General features: G+C 45.2%; 1 protein-coding gene across 1 annotated transcript in view; it reads right to left on the minus strand.

Moving 5' to 3' along the window:
- akap6 (A kinase (PRKA) anchor protein 6) overlaps window positions 1-16,131 on the minus strand; it is a 188,931-nt gene that overhangs the window by 121,267 nt on the left and 51,533 nt on the right. The window contains exons 11-13 of the mRNA XM_056392722.1: window positions 13,407-13,529; window positions 2,164-2,260; window positions 1,068-1,270 (exon numbers count right to left, since the gene is read on the minus strand). Of these exons, the coding sequence (XP_056248697.1) occupies window positions 1,068-1,270; window positions 2,164-2,260; window positions 13,407-13,529 (423 nt within the window). The remainder of the gene's footprint in view (window positions 1-1,067; window positions 1,271-2,163; window positions 2,261-13,406; window positions 13,530-16,131) is intronic.

Here is a 16,131-nt window from a genome sequence, read left to right on the forward strand (position 1 = left end):
AGATATCAGAGAGGAGCGTGAGACATGTTGTGTTGACAGTGTTTGTGTGCGTTTGTGCCGTGAAGCAGCGAACAGAAATAATTCAGCAGGTTCACACCTCAGTTTGTTGTTTGGAGGTTTTACGGATCAAAGCTTTAAGTGCAGAGGGAGATTCACACAGATAATGAATGGACTGTTAATGTGCTGCGGCCAGGCAGCTAATGGACACACACACACACACACACACACACACACACACACACAACACACAAAGGTGGTTGGCTAATGGCTGTTACTGTTGACTGATCACAGTGATCAAACTGCTGCAGCTCTAATTGCAACTAAACAATGTGAAAACAACCAGAGTCAGTTCTGCTGGAGGAGGAAGAGGAGGAGGAGGAAGAAGAGGAGGAGGAGGAAGAGGAGGAGGAGGAAGAGGAGGAAGAGGATGAGGAGGAGGAGGAGGAGGAGGAGGAGAGGAAGAGGAGGAGGAGGAGGATGAGGAGGAGAGGAGGAGGAGGAGGAGGAGGAGGACAAGCAGTAGGGAAGAGGAATAGGTGGAAAAGAAAAACTGAAGTGATCAAATGAGACGGAGGAGAGGAAAACAGAAAAATGAGAAATGAGAGAGAGAGAGAGAGATGGAGAGAGAGACAGGTAAAGAGAGAGAGACAGGGAAAAAGAAAGAGGGAGAGAGAGAGACAGAGAGACAGGGAGAGAGACAGAGAGAGAGAGAGAGAGACAGAGAGACAGAGAGAGAGAGAGAGAGAGATTACATCTAATTAACCAAGTCCAGCCAATTAACCAGCAGCCAATAAGAAATGAGAAACCAATCAGGGTGTTAATTGGCAGCTGATACAAACAATACAGAGAAGTTTACAGAGGACTGTGGGTAAGTGTGTGTGATTGATTTGCCTGTGAGCTTGTGTGTGTGACAGAGAGAGCGAGCGAGGGATAACGGGGATCATCACAGAGGAAATGGATGGATATGAACCAAAGAATAAAAGACAAACAGAAAACAGATGAAGAGAATAACAGAAAGATTCAAAGCCAAACTGAAAATAAAAACCAGTTTGTTTTTGTTTTTTTACCTTGAGGCCGTCCGCCGGGCACGGAGCCAGCCGACTGGCCGACGGCTCCGTCGAGGCGGCGAAGAGCTCGTGCGATTGGCCGGTGTAGAGGAGGCGGGCCTGGATGCAACGGAGGGCGCGGAGCATCCAGCCATGTTGGCGCCGGATCTGCCGCTGTAGCTGATCCCATTGGCTGGAAACCATATGAAGGATATCCTTCAGACCTGCAGGGCGAGAAACAGAGACGGAGAGAGAGAGAGAGAGGAACGATAATTAAACTGGTTTAAAGTCTGTCCTCCTCTTGTATTGATTATTAAACGTATGATCACACACACTGATCCAGGAGAGTCCAGTTTCCTGTCACATGTTGATCATCTAAACACAGGTAATATGTGATCAGTGTGTTTGATTATTACCTGCAGCAGTCTGAACGTAAACTCACAGCTTCCTCTCCCCTCTTTTAATTAAATACGGTTTTTAGTCACTTTATTTTATTGTAATTATGTTGTAAATTGTATTTTATTATCGGTTCTATTATTATTCATTTTCTGGTGTTTTGTTTGTGAATGTTTTTAAATCTTATTGTATCTGCGTCTTTCTTTCTGACTGGTTTCATGCTTCTTTCCTTTCAGCTCCTCGGTCTCAGCTCTTTGAACTGAAAGAGTGAAAAGTGCCGCACAAATGAAGTTTGATTGATCGATTGATTGATTGTAATCACCACAACCAAAGCTTCCCTTACCTTGATGAAACAGCTCTTTCTAATCCAAACTACAGTGTCTCCGTGAGGTCGAGCGAGTGATTCTTCAGCTGCAGAGATTTGTGAAAATATAAAATTATATTGAATGTTTCTTTCCCTGCCGTCTGCTCTCTGCCCGCCGGCGTTTCTTTCTGCTTTTCTCTCTCTCTCCATCTCATTCTTCATCTGTCTCTCCTCCGTCTCTCTGTCAGTCCTCCTCTCTGAAGGTCACTCTGTTAATCCTAATATTAATAATGAATGGAGCCGAGTCGGGGCTCGGTTATGGCCACCTGTGTGTGTTTCAGTGTGTATCCGCTCGTGTGTGTGTGTGTGTGTGTGAGGAGTGAATGAATATGAATATGTGTGTGAGTGTGTGTGTACCTGATTGGTGGGAGGTGATGACGGCGAGCAGCGCTCTTCCTTCCTCCATTATGCTCTCCTTCAGAGCGCCGTGACTGTCCACGTTGAGCTTGAAACTCTGAAACACACAGAGATGAGCGTCAGTGTCGAGAAGCAAAAGTCCCGCTCGTTACGAAGAGACGCCATCAGACGACCAGGAGACACAAGAACAAACTTTAATGGTAAGTAAGTGATTCACAGACGACAGTCGAGGGTCAGGAGCAACATTTCATCTGTGAGTGTTAATATAGAAGCTACACCTGCTTAATAAACACATGAGACCTGTAGACTGATATATGCTCTCTCTCTCTCTCTCTCTCTACACTTAGATCCATCGATGGTGGGAAGAGGAGGAGGGACGGAAAATATAAAGACTAAAAATATAATAATAATAATCAAAAAGTAATGATACATGAAAGAGGTGAGGACTTGAAAAATAGGAGAGAAAAATAGACGGATGTATGAATGGATGATACACGGATGGATGGATGGATGGATGGAGGGAAGCGCAGAGCAGCCTGAGGCAGTGTTGGGAAACACTCCAGTCAGATCTCTGAGCACCATTACAGCCTTTTCTGATCTGTGTGTGTGTGTGTGTGTGTGTGTGTGTGTGTGTGTGTGTGTGTGTGTGTGTGTGTGTGTGTAAGCCTCAAGGTGCTCAAGCCTCAAGACTTAACCACTTCTGACATCCTGCTGTGCTGCAATGGGAAATGCTGCACACACATATTCACACACACACACACACACACACACACACACACACACACAATGCTCTCAAGACACTGTTGTTGCGTGTGTGTGTGTGTGTGTGTGTGTGTGTGTGTGTGTGTGTGTGTGTGTGTGTGTGTGTGTGTATGTGTGTGTGTGTGTGTGTGTGTGTAGTCTGATCACTCTGATCTCAAGGGGAGTTCACGCTCATTTATGCAAGAATAAAAACCTCCTTTTTATCTCTACACAAAGACACGATGGAGCACGCTGCACGTTTCACCAAAATAAAGTTCATCAACAGTCTGGACAAGTCACTTCTTCACACGTCACAGTACGACCAACGTTTACGCTTGATTGACAGATACACCGGCGTGACTCATCTGTCAGAGGCAAAGGAGGATGACACTAAAACTTCCCACACACTGTGGCTCTTTTCTTATCTGACAGCAACAACAACAGCTAGAAAACCCAAACGTAACCAGATATTAAAGAGTGTAGTTTGTAGTTTGTAGTTTGTGTGTCTGTGTTGTGTCTCTTCCAGCGACACACAGCTTCTCTGTGTGCTCCGCCTGAGATGCTCCGCCGTCTGCAGTGAGGGATGGACGAGCGACGGCATCAGTCAACACATGACAAGGTCAGACCTCCACACCACCAATATTTATGGAGCAGGATACACACCGAGGAGACGGATGGGACGAGGCCTTTTAGGTCCATCCACACACACACACACACACACACACACACACACACACACACACAAACACACTCTGAGGATTTCTGCAACTAATGATTCATTTCATTATTATTTAATGTAATGATTTTTTTTCTGTTAATTCAACAATTCGTCTTTAAAATGTAAAATAATGGTGGAAAAAATTATAATTAAAGCTCCTCCAGTGTGAAGGTCTGTGTCCATGTGTAGTGTGATTATAGATCAGCTCTAGCTTCTATATTAATACTGTGAAAGTATCAAAGCCTCAGTCCACAGAGAAATGCACACAGCCTGTATTCAGAAACTGAGCCTTAAAACCAGCCGTCAGGACTTCTGGAACTTTGTGATGTCACAACAAAGCAGTCACCAAGCCCCGCCCACCTGGACCCACCATCCAAACCTTGCAGGATTTGGTTTCTCTGAGTGTTTTTACCTGAAATCTGCTACATTTTTATTGGATCACTCAGAAAACAGTCAGCCAATCAGAAGAGAGGCTCAGAGCCTCCTCTCTTCTGATTGGCTCACCGACCTGTTGTTACTAGAGCTCCAGAGAGAAGCCTGAGAGAGGAGATGTAAAACTACACTGAGATGGTTTTATATCTTCTGATGGATCAACACTTCAAATAAAACACAGAAGAAGAAACATGGAGCTTTACAGAGTCTGACTTGTTTTCAGTCAAAATTTAAAGATGTTCAACTCACAACAATATGAAAGACAGAAAAGCAGTAAATGCTTCACTCATCAGTCTGCTGACTCCATGAAGCCCTGACATGCTGCTCTGGTTAAAAGGTCTGGATTCGATGCCTTTAGTGAAACACAGACGTGACCGGTCTGGGTCAAATTTAACGTCTACGGTTCAATTCCCTGCAAGGGGATCTTTGTTGTCGTGTCACACTCATCTCTCTCCAGACTGTCAACTGTCAATTAAAGGAAATAAAGAAAAACTATCACACACAAAAAGATGATGTTGCATCATAAGAGAGGACGCAGCAAATTCCATTATGGCTTTAAAAGCAGGTGCCAACTGTTTGAAATCCAGTGTGACAACAGCACGAGATGGTTTCTGCTCCGGCTCAAAGACTTTTGATGAGAAGAATGAAAAAATTCTCTCAAGCTGATGATTTGTGTTCAGGTTTCCAAAGAGAAGGAAGAGAGAGTTTGTCTGTATGGAGCTCAGCGGGAGCAGTCGAACCCCGGCAGTGTCGGCGCTCAGCTCCGCTCATTGATCTACGCGGCTCTTGTTCTTCCTCTCTGGTTAAAAACATCACATCTCCTAAAAGCCGGCTTTAAAGGATGCCAGCAGACAGCACTGACACTGTCCCTTACACATTGCATTTCACAGATAAACAATAAAATATCACTTTGAAAGGCAAACCGGCAGCTATATCTCTTCACAACGGCCCCCAAAAACACATTCATATATCAACATTATCCAAATAAAACATGACGCTCTGCATTCTGCAATCATTACCGCCTCGCAAACGTCGTAAATTACTTCAAATCTCACGGCTGATTGAGTAATTTTACAGACTCGGCGGCCACTCTGCCCCACATAATTTCCAGATAAGCTGGTGAAATACCTCACAGCTAATAAACATAAAGTACATCTATCAGCGCTACAGAAAACACAGCGTGACTGTCTGCGTCTCAGGGATAGGGGCCGGCTGAATGTTAGGAATGAATTAGGTTGTGCAGATTAGCCGGGGCTATCGGAGAGCGATCGTATTTCAGCGCCTTATTCTGCGAGCGGCTCGGCTCCCGTTTCCTCCGTTTAATATATGGAGAGCATAGAATCGATAAGAGTAGAACAGCCAGCCATCAATCACACGGTGATAAGGCATGCAGAGCAGCTCTGCTTTTATGCACGTCAGACAACAGGCGGCAATGAGAAGCTGCGTATATGTATTTATGTGTCTGTGAGAGGAAGCAAATACAGACAGACAGTGTGTGTGACAGACGGTGTGTGTGACACTAAAGTACCTAAAACAAAAACCACATGACATATCCTCCACTGAAAGACCCATTAGCTGTGACAAATTTCACGCATCGTCTCCTTTAATGGATGTTTCTTGAGAAAGCGTATCGTCTGTCAGTGAAGCTTAATCTCAGCTGATCAACTGGGACTAGTTAGTTGAGTTTATGAGATAGTTAACTTCAACCAGCAGCTAACGAGCACAGGTTCACGTCTGGCTTCTGTTATCTACATCCTGCAGGAGCTTTTCCTTCCGTTAATCAGTCCGGTTCATCTGGACCGATAAACACACGCCCATCAACTCCTCCACATTAAACAGCTAAATTCATCATCTGCTGTTGCCCAGAACAACATGTTTCCTGATCTGATAGAACAGCTGCTCCACAACGCTTCGGTTTGGGATCTGACACCGGTGAAGGATCGGTTTGGTTTAGGCCTAAAACTGCCTTGGTTTGACTTAAAGAAGTTCAGGTAACTTTGTGGTGACGGTTTCCCATGTCACTGAGAGACAGCTCTGCTCCCTCTGATCTGCTCCCAACGTCGGCTTTGTGGCTCTAAAGATGAAAATACTCACTGGTGGTCAGAACGCTGAGGTCACATGACCACAGCAATTAACAGCATCAATTTCTTAATAAAAGCATATCTGGGCAAATACACACTGCAGGTAAACTGGGTCTAACACACAGGTAACTAACCACTGGTGGTCTTGCTTCAGTACGATCCAATTTTAAAAGTCAAACTGCTAAATGGTGAAGGCAGCAGGTGGATTTAAGGATTTCTCAGCAGCCGTGGCCATTGGCCTAAAAGGTTATAGCTCCCTGCTCTGATTAACACACACACACACACACACACACACACACACACGGTGGGCTGAGAGAAGAGCTGCTTCAAAGCCAGAGTGATCAGATTACCTGTTAGCATTAGCATATTAGCCTGGAGCAGAGGGTAGGATGGCGTCAGAAGACTACCTAATATTTTAGCATTGGGATATTAGCGAGGCGCTAAGAGATGACATTGTGGTTTGACATTGAGATTGTGTATTGAGCTTTACTGATTGGACACACACACACACACACACACACACACACACACACACACACACACACATACACACACAGGCTCAGGTTGATGAGACATGATCTGATCAAAGAGTCTTTGTAATAATGATGATCAAATTGTCTCCATTCAAACTGAGCCAAGAGAAACTATAGTGATACAGTGGTATTCCCTGAGGTGTGTGTGTGTGTGTGTGTGTGTGTGTGTGTGTGTGTGTGTGTGTGAGTGTGTGAGATCTTTTGCTTTCTATTTCCCTGTGAACAGCTTCTTCTCCTCTTCCCTCCTTCCTCATGTTTCCCTCTCTTATCCTCCCTTCTCACCCTCCCTCTCTCTCTCTCTCTCTCTCTTCTTCTTCTTCTCTTTCATCCCTCTCTCTTCTCGCTCTTCTGTCCTCCGCTCTCTCCCCTCTTCTTCTTCCTCCCTCGTTTTCTCCCCCACATTTGTTTTCTGATCGGATTTGAAACGCACGACGCCAACATTCACGTTACACGTCGATACAGCGGCTCAATTACTCCAGTTGTCGTACAGTGTGTACGTTTATATTTCCGGATGACGTTCACATCGTAACAGTGATTTGATTGACATCTCTGTAGCGGCAGGTGAACAGGTAGATGAATAATTACTTATTACTCATCGCTGACTGAAAAAGTAATTACATTATTTTTTCCAGTTGCTCATCAGAAGTAATTAGCTTCTGTTTACTTTCATTTCTTGGAGCAGTGTCTTCCAACGAGCGTACACCATGGGGGGTTATGATTTGTCCGACCGTCTACAGTTCGATCCTCCACTTTCCGCAGCTTAATGACGCTCAACGGTTTTATATCTGCTGAACGCCGCGGTGAGGTCACCGTCGAAACGACAGGAGGACGAGATGACGCCGCACTTCTTCACGCAGGTTACCGGTTCCCTCCAAAGCAATAACAGGTATCACAAGCGGTCTCCATGGAAACGGTAGAATTTTACCGCCGTAAAGTCTCTTTCACTGCTGCGAATGCCTTAAAACCTAGTAAGAGAATCTGTGCAACACCCTCAAGTGACTCCCTCAGCTGCGCAGGAATCAAACCTTCAAGGGGAAAACTGAACCTGGCCTGAAAAAAACCTCCTGAATACAGGTTTAAAAGTGGCTACCGCTAAGCTAATTAGAGAAGTGGCTAACGCTAAGCTAATTAGAAAAGTGGCTAACGCTACGCTAATTAGCCAGGAACTAGATGTGATCGTTTCAGTGTTGATCAACCACAAAAACGAAAGACAAAGAAGAAGAGGTTGAAGCTGTTTCCTGTTGCTTCGTGGCGATCTGTTCTGAAACGGCTAATGTGGTTATTTTTCCACAAAATCTGCATCTTCAGATTAAGACGGTGTATTGTGGAGGTAGTCTGAGACCTCTCCACCTCTCCCTCTCACACCTTTTTATCTCCCCTCCTCCCCCCTCTCCCTCCCCTCATGTTGCCACCAGTCGTGTGTTGCTGCTGGTAATGGGATTCAAAGGCCTGGATCACCCATCAGACCCAATCAATAGGCCTTTCATTGGCCGCCATCTCTCAGCGCCTTACAAAGAGCAGCCTGTGTGTGTGTGTGTGTGTGTACATGTGTGTAGATGTGTATGTGTACGTGTGTGTGTACGTGTGTGTGTGTGCTAGCGTCCTCTCGCCTCACTGATCTCCCTGGGGTTCCGGAAAGACCTGTGCTTATTCGCTCCACGCGCCCTAAAACACACATATATGGACACTCACACACACACACACACACATATACAACATATACAACACACACACACACACACACACACACACACACACACACACACACACACACACACACACACGCCAGCTGGACCAAATATTCAACTGGGAGAGCAGCTCCACTCTGCCCACTGCTGCCCTAGAGCTGTGTGTGTGTGTGTGTGTGTGTGTGTGTGTGTGTGTGTGTGTGTGTAACAGAAAGCAATACAGACAAATAGAGAGAGTAAGAGTGTGAGTTTGTGTGTGTTTGATAGAGAGAGAGAGAGAGAGAGAGAGAGAGAGAGAGAGAGGACAGAAAAGAGCAACAAGAGAGAGAATCCTGTGTTCCCTAAAAACACTTTCATATAGAATAAAAATGAAAGTCTGTAGATGTTCTATATTTTTCTTATTGCCACCAAATCATGTGACATGAACGTATTGATCCTAACAGGTGCAGCCTGATGCGTCTTCCTCCTCTGAGCCGGAGCTCCATTGTTTCTAAAGACTATTGAAACACATCCCTGTTGCCCTGGGTGACACGTTCCTTCATCACCAAGAACACACACACAAAGTCCAGTTTGTCTTGATTCAGTTACACACACACACACACACACACACACACACACACACACACACACACACACACACTCCAACTGCTACAAATTGTCATTATAGCACCAAATGTGGATTATTCCGCTGCTAAAATAGTCCCCAACAAATGCACTAGTTCCTCCTGAATTGAGAAGCTGTTTTAGGAAGTTAATGAGTCTTTTAGCTTTTAGCGGGCGCTCTGACGTAAATACAAAGCTAGCAAGTTTTGCATGAAATTCCCTCCGATTTTTACAATGTTTTTTATATGTTCCAGCTCACCTGGAACAGCGACACTGTCAGACACCTTTGTCCATTCAGCGTTTTTTTAGTCCCTGTAAACCAGCCAGATCATTCTGATACTGTGATTCTCTTAATCAAATGAGAACAGATCTCCGTCTGAGCAGCAACACGTAGAATCACTTTAGCAATTTTGCGCTACAGTTCAAGCTATTGTGAGCTTTTATTCTGAAAGGTCATGAAAGGAAGTTCCACAGGTTCTGTTGCTTGACAAACGTCTGACGGAGCAACACGCTACGTGAGTCAGTCAGTCAGAGGTTTAACATGTGACTGTGGACCAGCAGAAAGAGAGGAATCACTACTTCCTGTCAGGACCTTCAGAATAAAATCTGAGCGGAAACAGAAAGCATATTGATGAGCAAGATGGTGGATTGTGATTCTACCCAAAAACATGATCATATGATCTTTTTACCAGACTAGAGACTCTGCAGCTCTCAGGCTTTTACTTCAACAAAGTCTAGCTCCTTCTCCTCTACAACGTCTTCAGCAAAGCTAATTACACAGATTCGTTAGAGACAGGGTTGGAGAGAGAAATATACAAAGAAGGAAAACTCAGAGGAAACAGAAGAAAAGAGCGAGAGACAGATGAAGAGACAGAGAGGAGAGAGAGAGAGAGAGAGAGAGAGAGAACCTGGCTACTCTGCAGTAATCAATAAAACACACACAATTATACACCCAAATACACACTAATAACTACAAAGTGCAAGTGTGACTATCGACAGAGACACACACGCACACAAACACAGAGTCGGTTAGCTAACACGCTATCAACAGTGTAGCAGTTCAAAGTCCTATTAGCGATGCTTTTTCATCCTCTTCTGCTTTATTTAACGAGACGCGCCAATTAGGAGCCGGGAATTCTAATTGAAGCTAACCGCCGCTAATGTTAGCGCTGCTGGCACCCACAACAAAGTCGACACGTGTAAACAAACCAACAAACAAACACACACACACACACACACACACACCCAGCAGAAATAAATATCGAGATAAGACAACTCTCTCTCTCTGTGTGTGTGTGTGTGTGTGTGTGTGTGTGTGTGTGTGTGTGTGTTGCTGTTCTGCAGGGACGGATATGGAGATGCTGATTTAGAAATCTGTCTAGGAACATGCAAATGTATGCAAATAGCACCTCTGTGTGTGTGTGTGTGTGTGTGTGTGTGTGTGTGTGTGTGTGTGTGTGCAGCTAAAACACATGCCTACTATTGCGCATATACGTTTGCATTTGTACGCTTATATGCAAATACAATCAGTGTGTGTATGTGTGTATGTGGTTGTGTGTGTGTATGTGGTTGTGTATGTGTATATGTGTATATGTGTGTGTGTGTGTGTGTGTGTGTGTGTGTGTGTGTGTGTGTGTGTGTATGTAGTCCATATGTTTGCCATAAAGTGTGTGAGTAATTGCCAAAGTGAGAGTGTGTGTGTGTGTGTGTTCATATACGGTGATGCAGCACTCACTGATCTATAGGCTCGGTTGTTTCAGTTTGTGTGTGTGTGTGTGTGTGTGTGTGTGTGTGTGTGTGTGCGTGTGTGTAATTTAGAGACACAGGGAGGTGTGTGAGTTTTTCTTTTTCTATCTGTTTGAATAAACAAATGATGACAGTGAGATAAAGGGAGAGAGACACAAGAAAAAAGAAGGGATGAAAGAAAAGAGAGACAGAGGAGGGCAGATGGTCAGAGACGAACAAACAGATAAAATGGGAAGAGAAATAAAGGGAGAGAGAAACAGAAGGAAGAAGACAAAGAGATGCAGATGAAAACAAATTGGAACAAAAAGAGAGAAACCAGGATAAAAGCAGCGAAGATGAGAGTCAGTCTGTGCTGCTCATTCCTGTGTGTGTGTGTGTGTGTGTGTGTGTGTGTGTGTGTGTGTGTGTGTGTGTGTGTGTGTGTTCATCCCTCAGCTCGTCATCAGGCTATAACATCATCGCACTGTGTTTACAGGGCCCAGTAACGTCCGACCTTTGACCTCCACGAGATCTTATTCTCCTGTCAAACTAGAGCCTGAACTCAGATCAGCTGATTCCAGCCTCTACTCAGAAAAACCACCAACACATGCGAACAGGCAACACAAGCGACGTCAGAGACAACAGGAAGTGTTTCCAGGGGACACAAGACAGTGATGAACCCTCCTGCCAAACGCTTTAAAAGTCACAAAGTACTGAACATCTCGGCTGCGTCCCAGTTCAGATGCAAGAACAAATCCCAAGATTCATTGCGCGCCAGTGATGAAAGCGAACACCTCCGACAGAGAGCCACTTTTAAATGTCAGTGTTGAGTTCAACGGAACAACTGTTAAACCCACGGGCCTTAACCCTCTGAGGTCGACAGACGTTTGAGTTAATATGTCTGTGACATCACGGCGTAGAAACATGTCGTTAGAATCTGTCGACTTCTCTCACGTTGGACACGACATGAAGAGCTGAGACTGTTCTGAACGCTGTGATATAAATGTATTAAACTCCTTTTAAAAGGTGAATTTGAGAAAGAATGTAGAGATGGAGAGAATGACCTCAGACCTCAGAGGGGAAAAGTTACGTGTTGTCAAGGTTGCTAGGCGACAAGAGCCGTGCTTTGCGATGCACAGCTGGTGACACGCAGCGTGAATCCTCCGCAGACCAGAACGTCTCATTTCACGTCGGCCTTCGCGGTCGACCATGAAGGAGGCGGCCCCTGAACTGGGACACGGCTGCGTGTGCGTCCCATGGAAACACTTCCGTCGTCGCCTGTCGTCTACTCGCAGCGCGTTTCTGAATTTGCGGTGTGAGTTGAGCTCTCCGGGCCACCGTACATTTCTGCTTCTTCTTTCATCCCAATCTGCCGCCGTGTGTTTTGAGTGCAACACCTCTACATCCTGAAAACATGAGGAAGACATTCACCCTCATGTCGCGGCTTGTTACGACTGATTATTAGTTTCTACAACTCTCCAATAAAACACTGCATGAGCTCTGAGTTCGAACTCTGTGGTCACGTCCCAGTGTGTGTCCTCGCCGCCTCAGAGACTGTTGCTTTATAGAATTAACCATAATTCACAGTGGTGTTAAAAGAGGGATTAAAACAGTAAATCCTGGAACCACTGAAGAAGAAAAACAGCGTGAATGAAGCTGATGAGGATAAATGTTCAGGAGCTCACGAGCAGTTTTGTTCCTGTGATGACATGATGACAATTTTTCTTTCATGTGATTTGAATTTAATGAAAGTATTTTGCATATAAAGAGGGGACGGCCGACAGAGATCACATCACATGACCCGTTACAGAGCGTCACGGCGCCGTGTGCCGCAGGAGAGCAGCGACTTCCAGGTTTGAAACACAGTGACTGTTCCTGAACTTCTTCACGTTCTGCTGCCTCGTGGCGCTGCGTGCGTCTCCATCGCGTTGCTGCGTCTGTGCTACATACATATTAACACGGTCCTGAGTTAGTGGATCTGAACCCGGAGCGTTTATCACACTGACAAAAACAACACGTCGGCGGCGAGTGAGACTCCAGGCGACCGACGGAGTTTCTTCTTACAGAAGAATCGAGGCGGCGTTTATCACAGAGAGGCAACAAACAGGAAACAGCGGTGGGTGCAACGCCACTGGTGGAGTTCAGCTAACACACAGGTGTGTGTGTGTGGCACATGGACACATTGATATGCATGTATCTAAATGCATGTATGCAAATGTATGTTCATACAACAGTGTGTGCAATTTGTCTATAGATGTGTTGGTACATAGTAATTATGTACATGTATATTTAATTGTATCTGCGCTCTGACAGAGTGTCGTGCTGTTGTATCTCTGTGAGGACGGGGGAGGAGAAGAAGTGAAGAAACAAACACTGAAAATGAAAAGTCTCTCCTTCCTGTCACAGACCTGAAGCTTCAGGTGTTTCTGCGTGTTGTCACGGCGCTGGCAGGTGACGAAGCACTGCAGCAGGACTGACCACAACAATCAGCTGTTTCACACTCGGAGCTTCTGAGGGAATCAGAGCGAGCGCCAGGTCGTCAGAGCGTGTCTGCGTGAAGCTGAACCTTCCTCCTCTGCTGCGTCTCTGAGCGCCGCTCTGCAGCTGCAGCTTGTTTCCTGACTCGTGATTCACAGTGAACGGCTTCCTGCTGTGTGTGTGTGTGTGTGTGTGTGTGTGTGTGTGTGTGTGTGTGTGTATGTGTGTGTGTGCGCGCTCTCACCAGGTGTGTGTCCAGGTACACCCTCAGGCTGTCCAGCTCCTGTCTGGGCTGAGTCCAGTTCTCCGTGCTGTCCAACGCTTCCTGCAGCCACGAGATGAACCCGTCCAACTGCTGCACGAAGCACTGGGGACGAGAGAGGCACAGAGACACAGAGAGAGAGAGAAAATTTAGTCCAATGCATTTAAAAAAAATAATTAATATCATGAATTAATATGAATAAAAACTGTTGTCCAGAGCGACTGGACTCAGAACACAGGAAACACTGCAGAGGACACAGGGATGAGAGGAAGAGCAGGAAACAGAGGGAAGCAGAAAAAGGAGAAAGAACAGAAAATAAAAGATAGTCGAAGAAAAACAAAGGAAATACTCGAAATAAAGAAAGAAAGAAATGTCCAACAGGTAACAAGGACAGAGGAGAGGAGAGGAGATGAATTAATTCAAGGACAGAAGGAACAAAAAGGAGACCCACCGGACGTAACAGGTAAACACACATCAGGACAAACACAGAGAGAGAGGAGGGAAAAAGACACGGACCAACACGGAGGAAAATACGAGAGGAGATTTAAAAAATAACAGAGTGAAAGACGGTGAAAAGTGGAAATAAAGAGAAGTGATGGAGAGAGAGAGAGATGAAGAGAAAAGAGAAATATACAAGAGATAAAAGAAGGAAAAGAGGAGGAAAGGAGACGTGGTAATAGAGGAAAAAACAAACAAAAACAAGGAAATAAGTGACAGAAAAAAAGGGAGATAAAGAGATAAAGAGACGCAGAGATGAAGAGATGAAGCGAGGGAATAAAAGAGAGATGGAGCGGTGTTAGTGACACTGGAGAGCTGAACATGTACGTCTCCATCGCTGGCAGCTTGTCCTTCATGAGAGCACACAGACAGATGGACGGAGACGACGGCGAGGAGGAAAAACAACAGAGGGAGAAGAAGGAGCGCTCGTCGCTCGGTGGAGAGCTACTGCCACCTACTGGCTGAGAGGAGGAGGACTGAGAGGGAACCGACGCCACTTAAAGAGAGTCAGAGGAGAGCTTCAATTACAGGAGATCAACAGAGGAGATTGGTCTCCTCTTACATCCACCGCACTCCTGAAGAGGAGCAGAGGAGACAGCTGAAAGAAGGAGTTTAAACCTGCAGTTGATGGAGGTGAAGGAGGAGGAGGTTTAACAAAGGTGAAAAGAGGAGGTGACGGCTGAAGAGACAGAGTTTACAGACAGAAACTAAACGTGTGAAACAGAACGTCCTCCTCAAACAAAAGGTCGTCCAGTTTGTCCTAGTCGTCTTTACAACACAATAAACACCAGAACATTTAAGATCTGGTGTCAGGTCAGTTCCACCTGTGTGGGACAAAGACAGACGCTTCCTCCTCCGTCTTCATTTACCAGGAATGTGTTTCATCTCAAACCGGTTCTGACGGAAACGTAACGACGCCTAGATTGGATTTAAATCAGTATCAGACCTGAACCGTACGTTCTGTGAGTTGAGTCTGGGTGTTAGTGCCATTGGGAAGTTCTGAATTTGATTTTCACTTTAAGAAAATATTAAAATGAGGATAATGTGATTTCTGCTGGGCGTCTCCGCAGCACCGCCGCGCTTTTACATGACGTTTATAAAAGCAACGTAATGACACAGTTTACCTTTAACGGCCGCTCCTGAGATCTGGATATTACACTGATTACCATAATGTTTGGATCAACTGCTCCGCCCTCATCAGCCTGATGATAAAATGTGTTTAATGTATCTGCACAGTCCAATATTTATATAGAAATAGTCTGATGTTTAATCCATTTTGTATGAAAATAGATGATTTTTCTATCCTCTTTAGGAACAACATCAACAGTCCTGATGACACAGATGATAATAACGTGTTATTATGGGGTTTTACACTCAGCACTGGCCGTTAGTTAAAGTTACTGATCTACAGTGTTTTCCTCCGGTCGCTGGCTTCAGGTGCAGCGCTGAGAGAACACCAGCACAACGAAGGTCAGCGTGGAGCCGCTGCCTGAATTTCATGCAGTCTGGATACAATCCTACAATCCAGCTCCAGAGAAAGAGAGAGAGAGAGAGAGAGAGAGAGGCAAAGTGATTTACATAAAACTGAAGACGTTCAGCGACGTGAGCTCTAAAATTCATTCTCTCCAGTCAGACGTCAAACATCCCGTCTGAATAACAAGTGTAACTGTGACTGCAGATCATCGAGGAGACAATTCTAATATTTTATACATCGAGTGTTGTTTTCATATCTTTCACTGAGAGCCATCCACTAAACTAATGGCGAGGAGGAGGAGGCTGCGGCGGGAAGGTAAATCTGATGGAAACGACTCGAGCTGCCACGTGCGAGCATCCACACGCTCACACCCTGCCTACAAATCGCTGTGTCGAATCTGTACGTGTGTGTGTGTGTGTGTGTGTGTGTGTGTGTGTGTGTGTGTCTTCATATGGGCATAGGTGTGTCTGCTCGGCTGTAATGATAAAATGTGTGTGTTGTGTACACCTTATATGCTTCATTGGTGTCTGCGTGTTTGTGTATGGTATTAAAGTGTGTGTGTGTGTGTGTGTGAGTGTGTGTGTGTGTGTGTGTGTGTGTGTGTGTGTGTGTGTGTGTGTGTGTGTGTGTGTGTGTGTGTGTGTGTGTGTGTGTGTGTGTGAGACACAAACCTTGACCGATTGAGCGGCGGTATGTTAATTACAACCGTGACCCTTAAAAAGAATTTAAAAAAAC

This window comes from Seriola aureovittata, chromosome 13 (genome assembly GCF_021018895.1).
Source record: "Seriola aureovittata isolate HTS-2021-v1 ecotype China chromosome 13, ASM2101889v1, whole genome shotgun sequence".
NCBI classification, from domain to species: Eukaryota; Metazoa; Chordata; class Actinopteri; order Carangiformes; family Carangidae; genus Seriola; species Seriola aureovittata.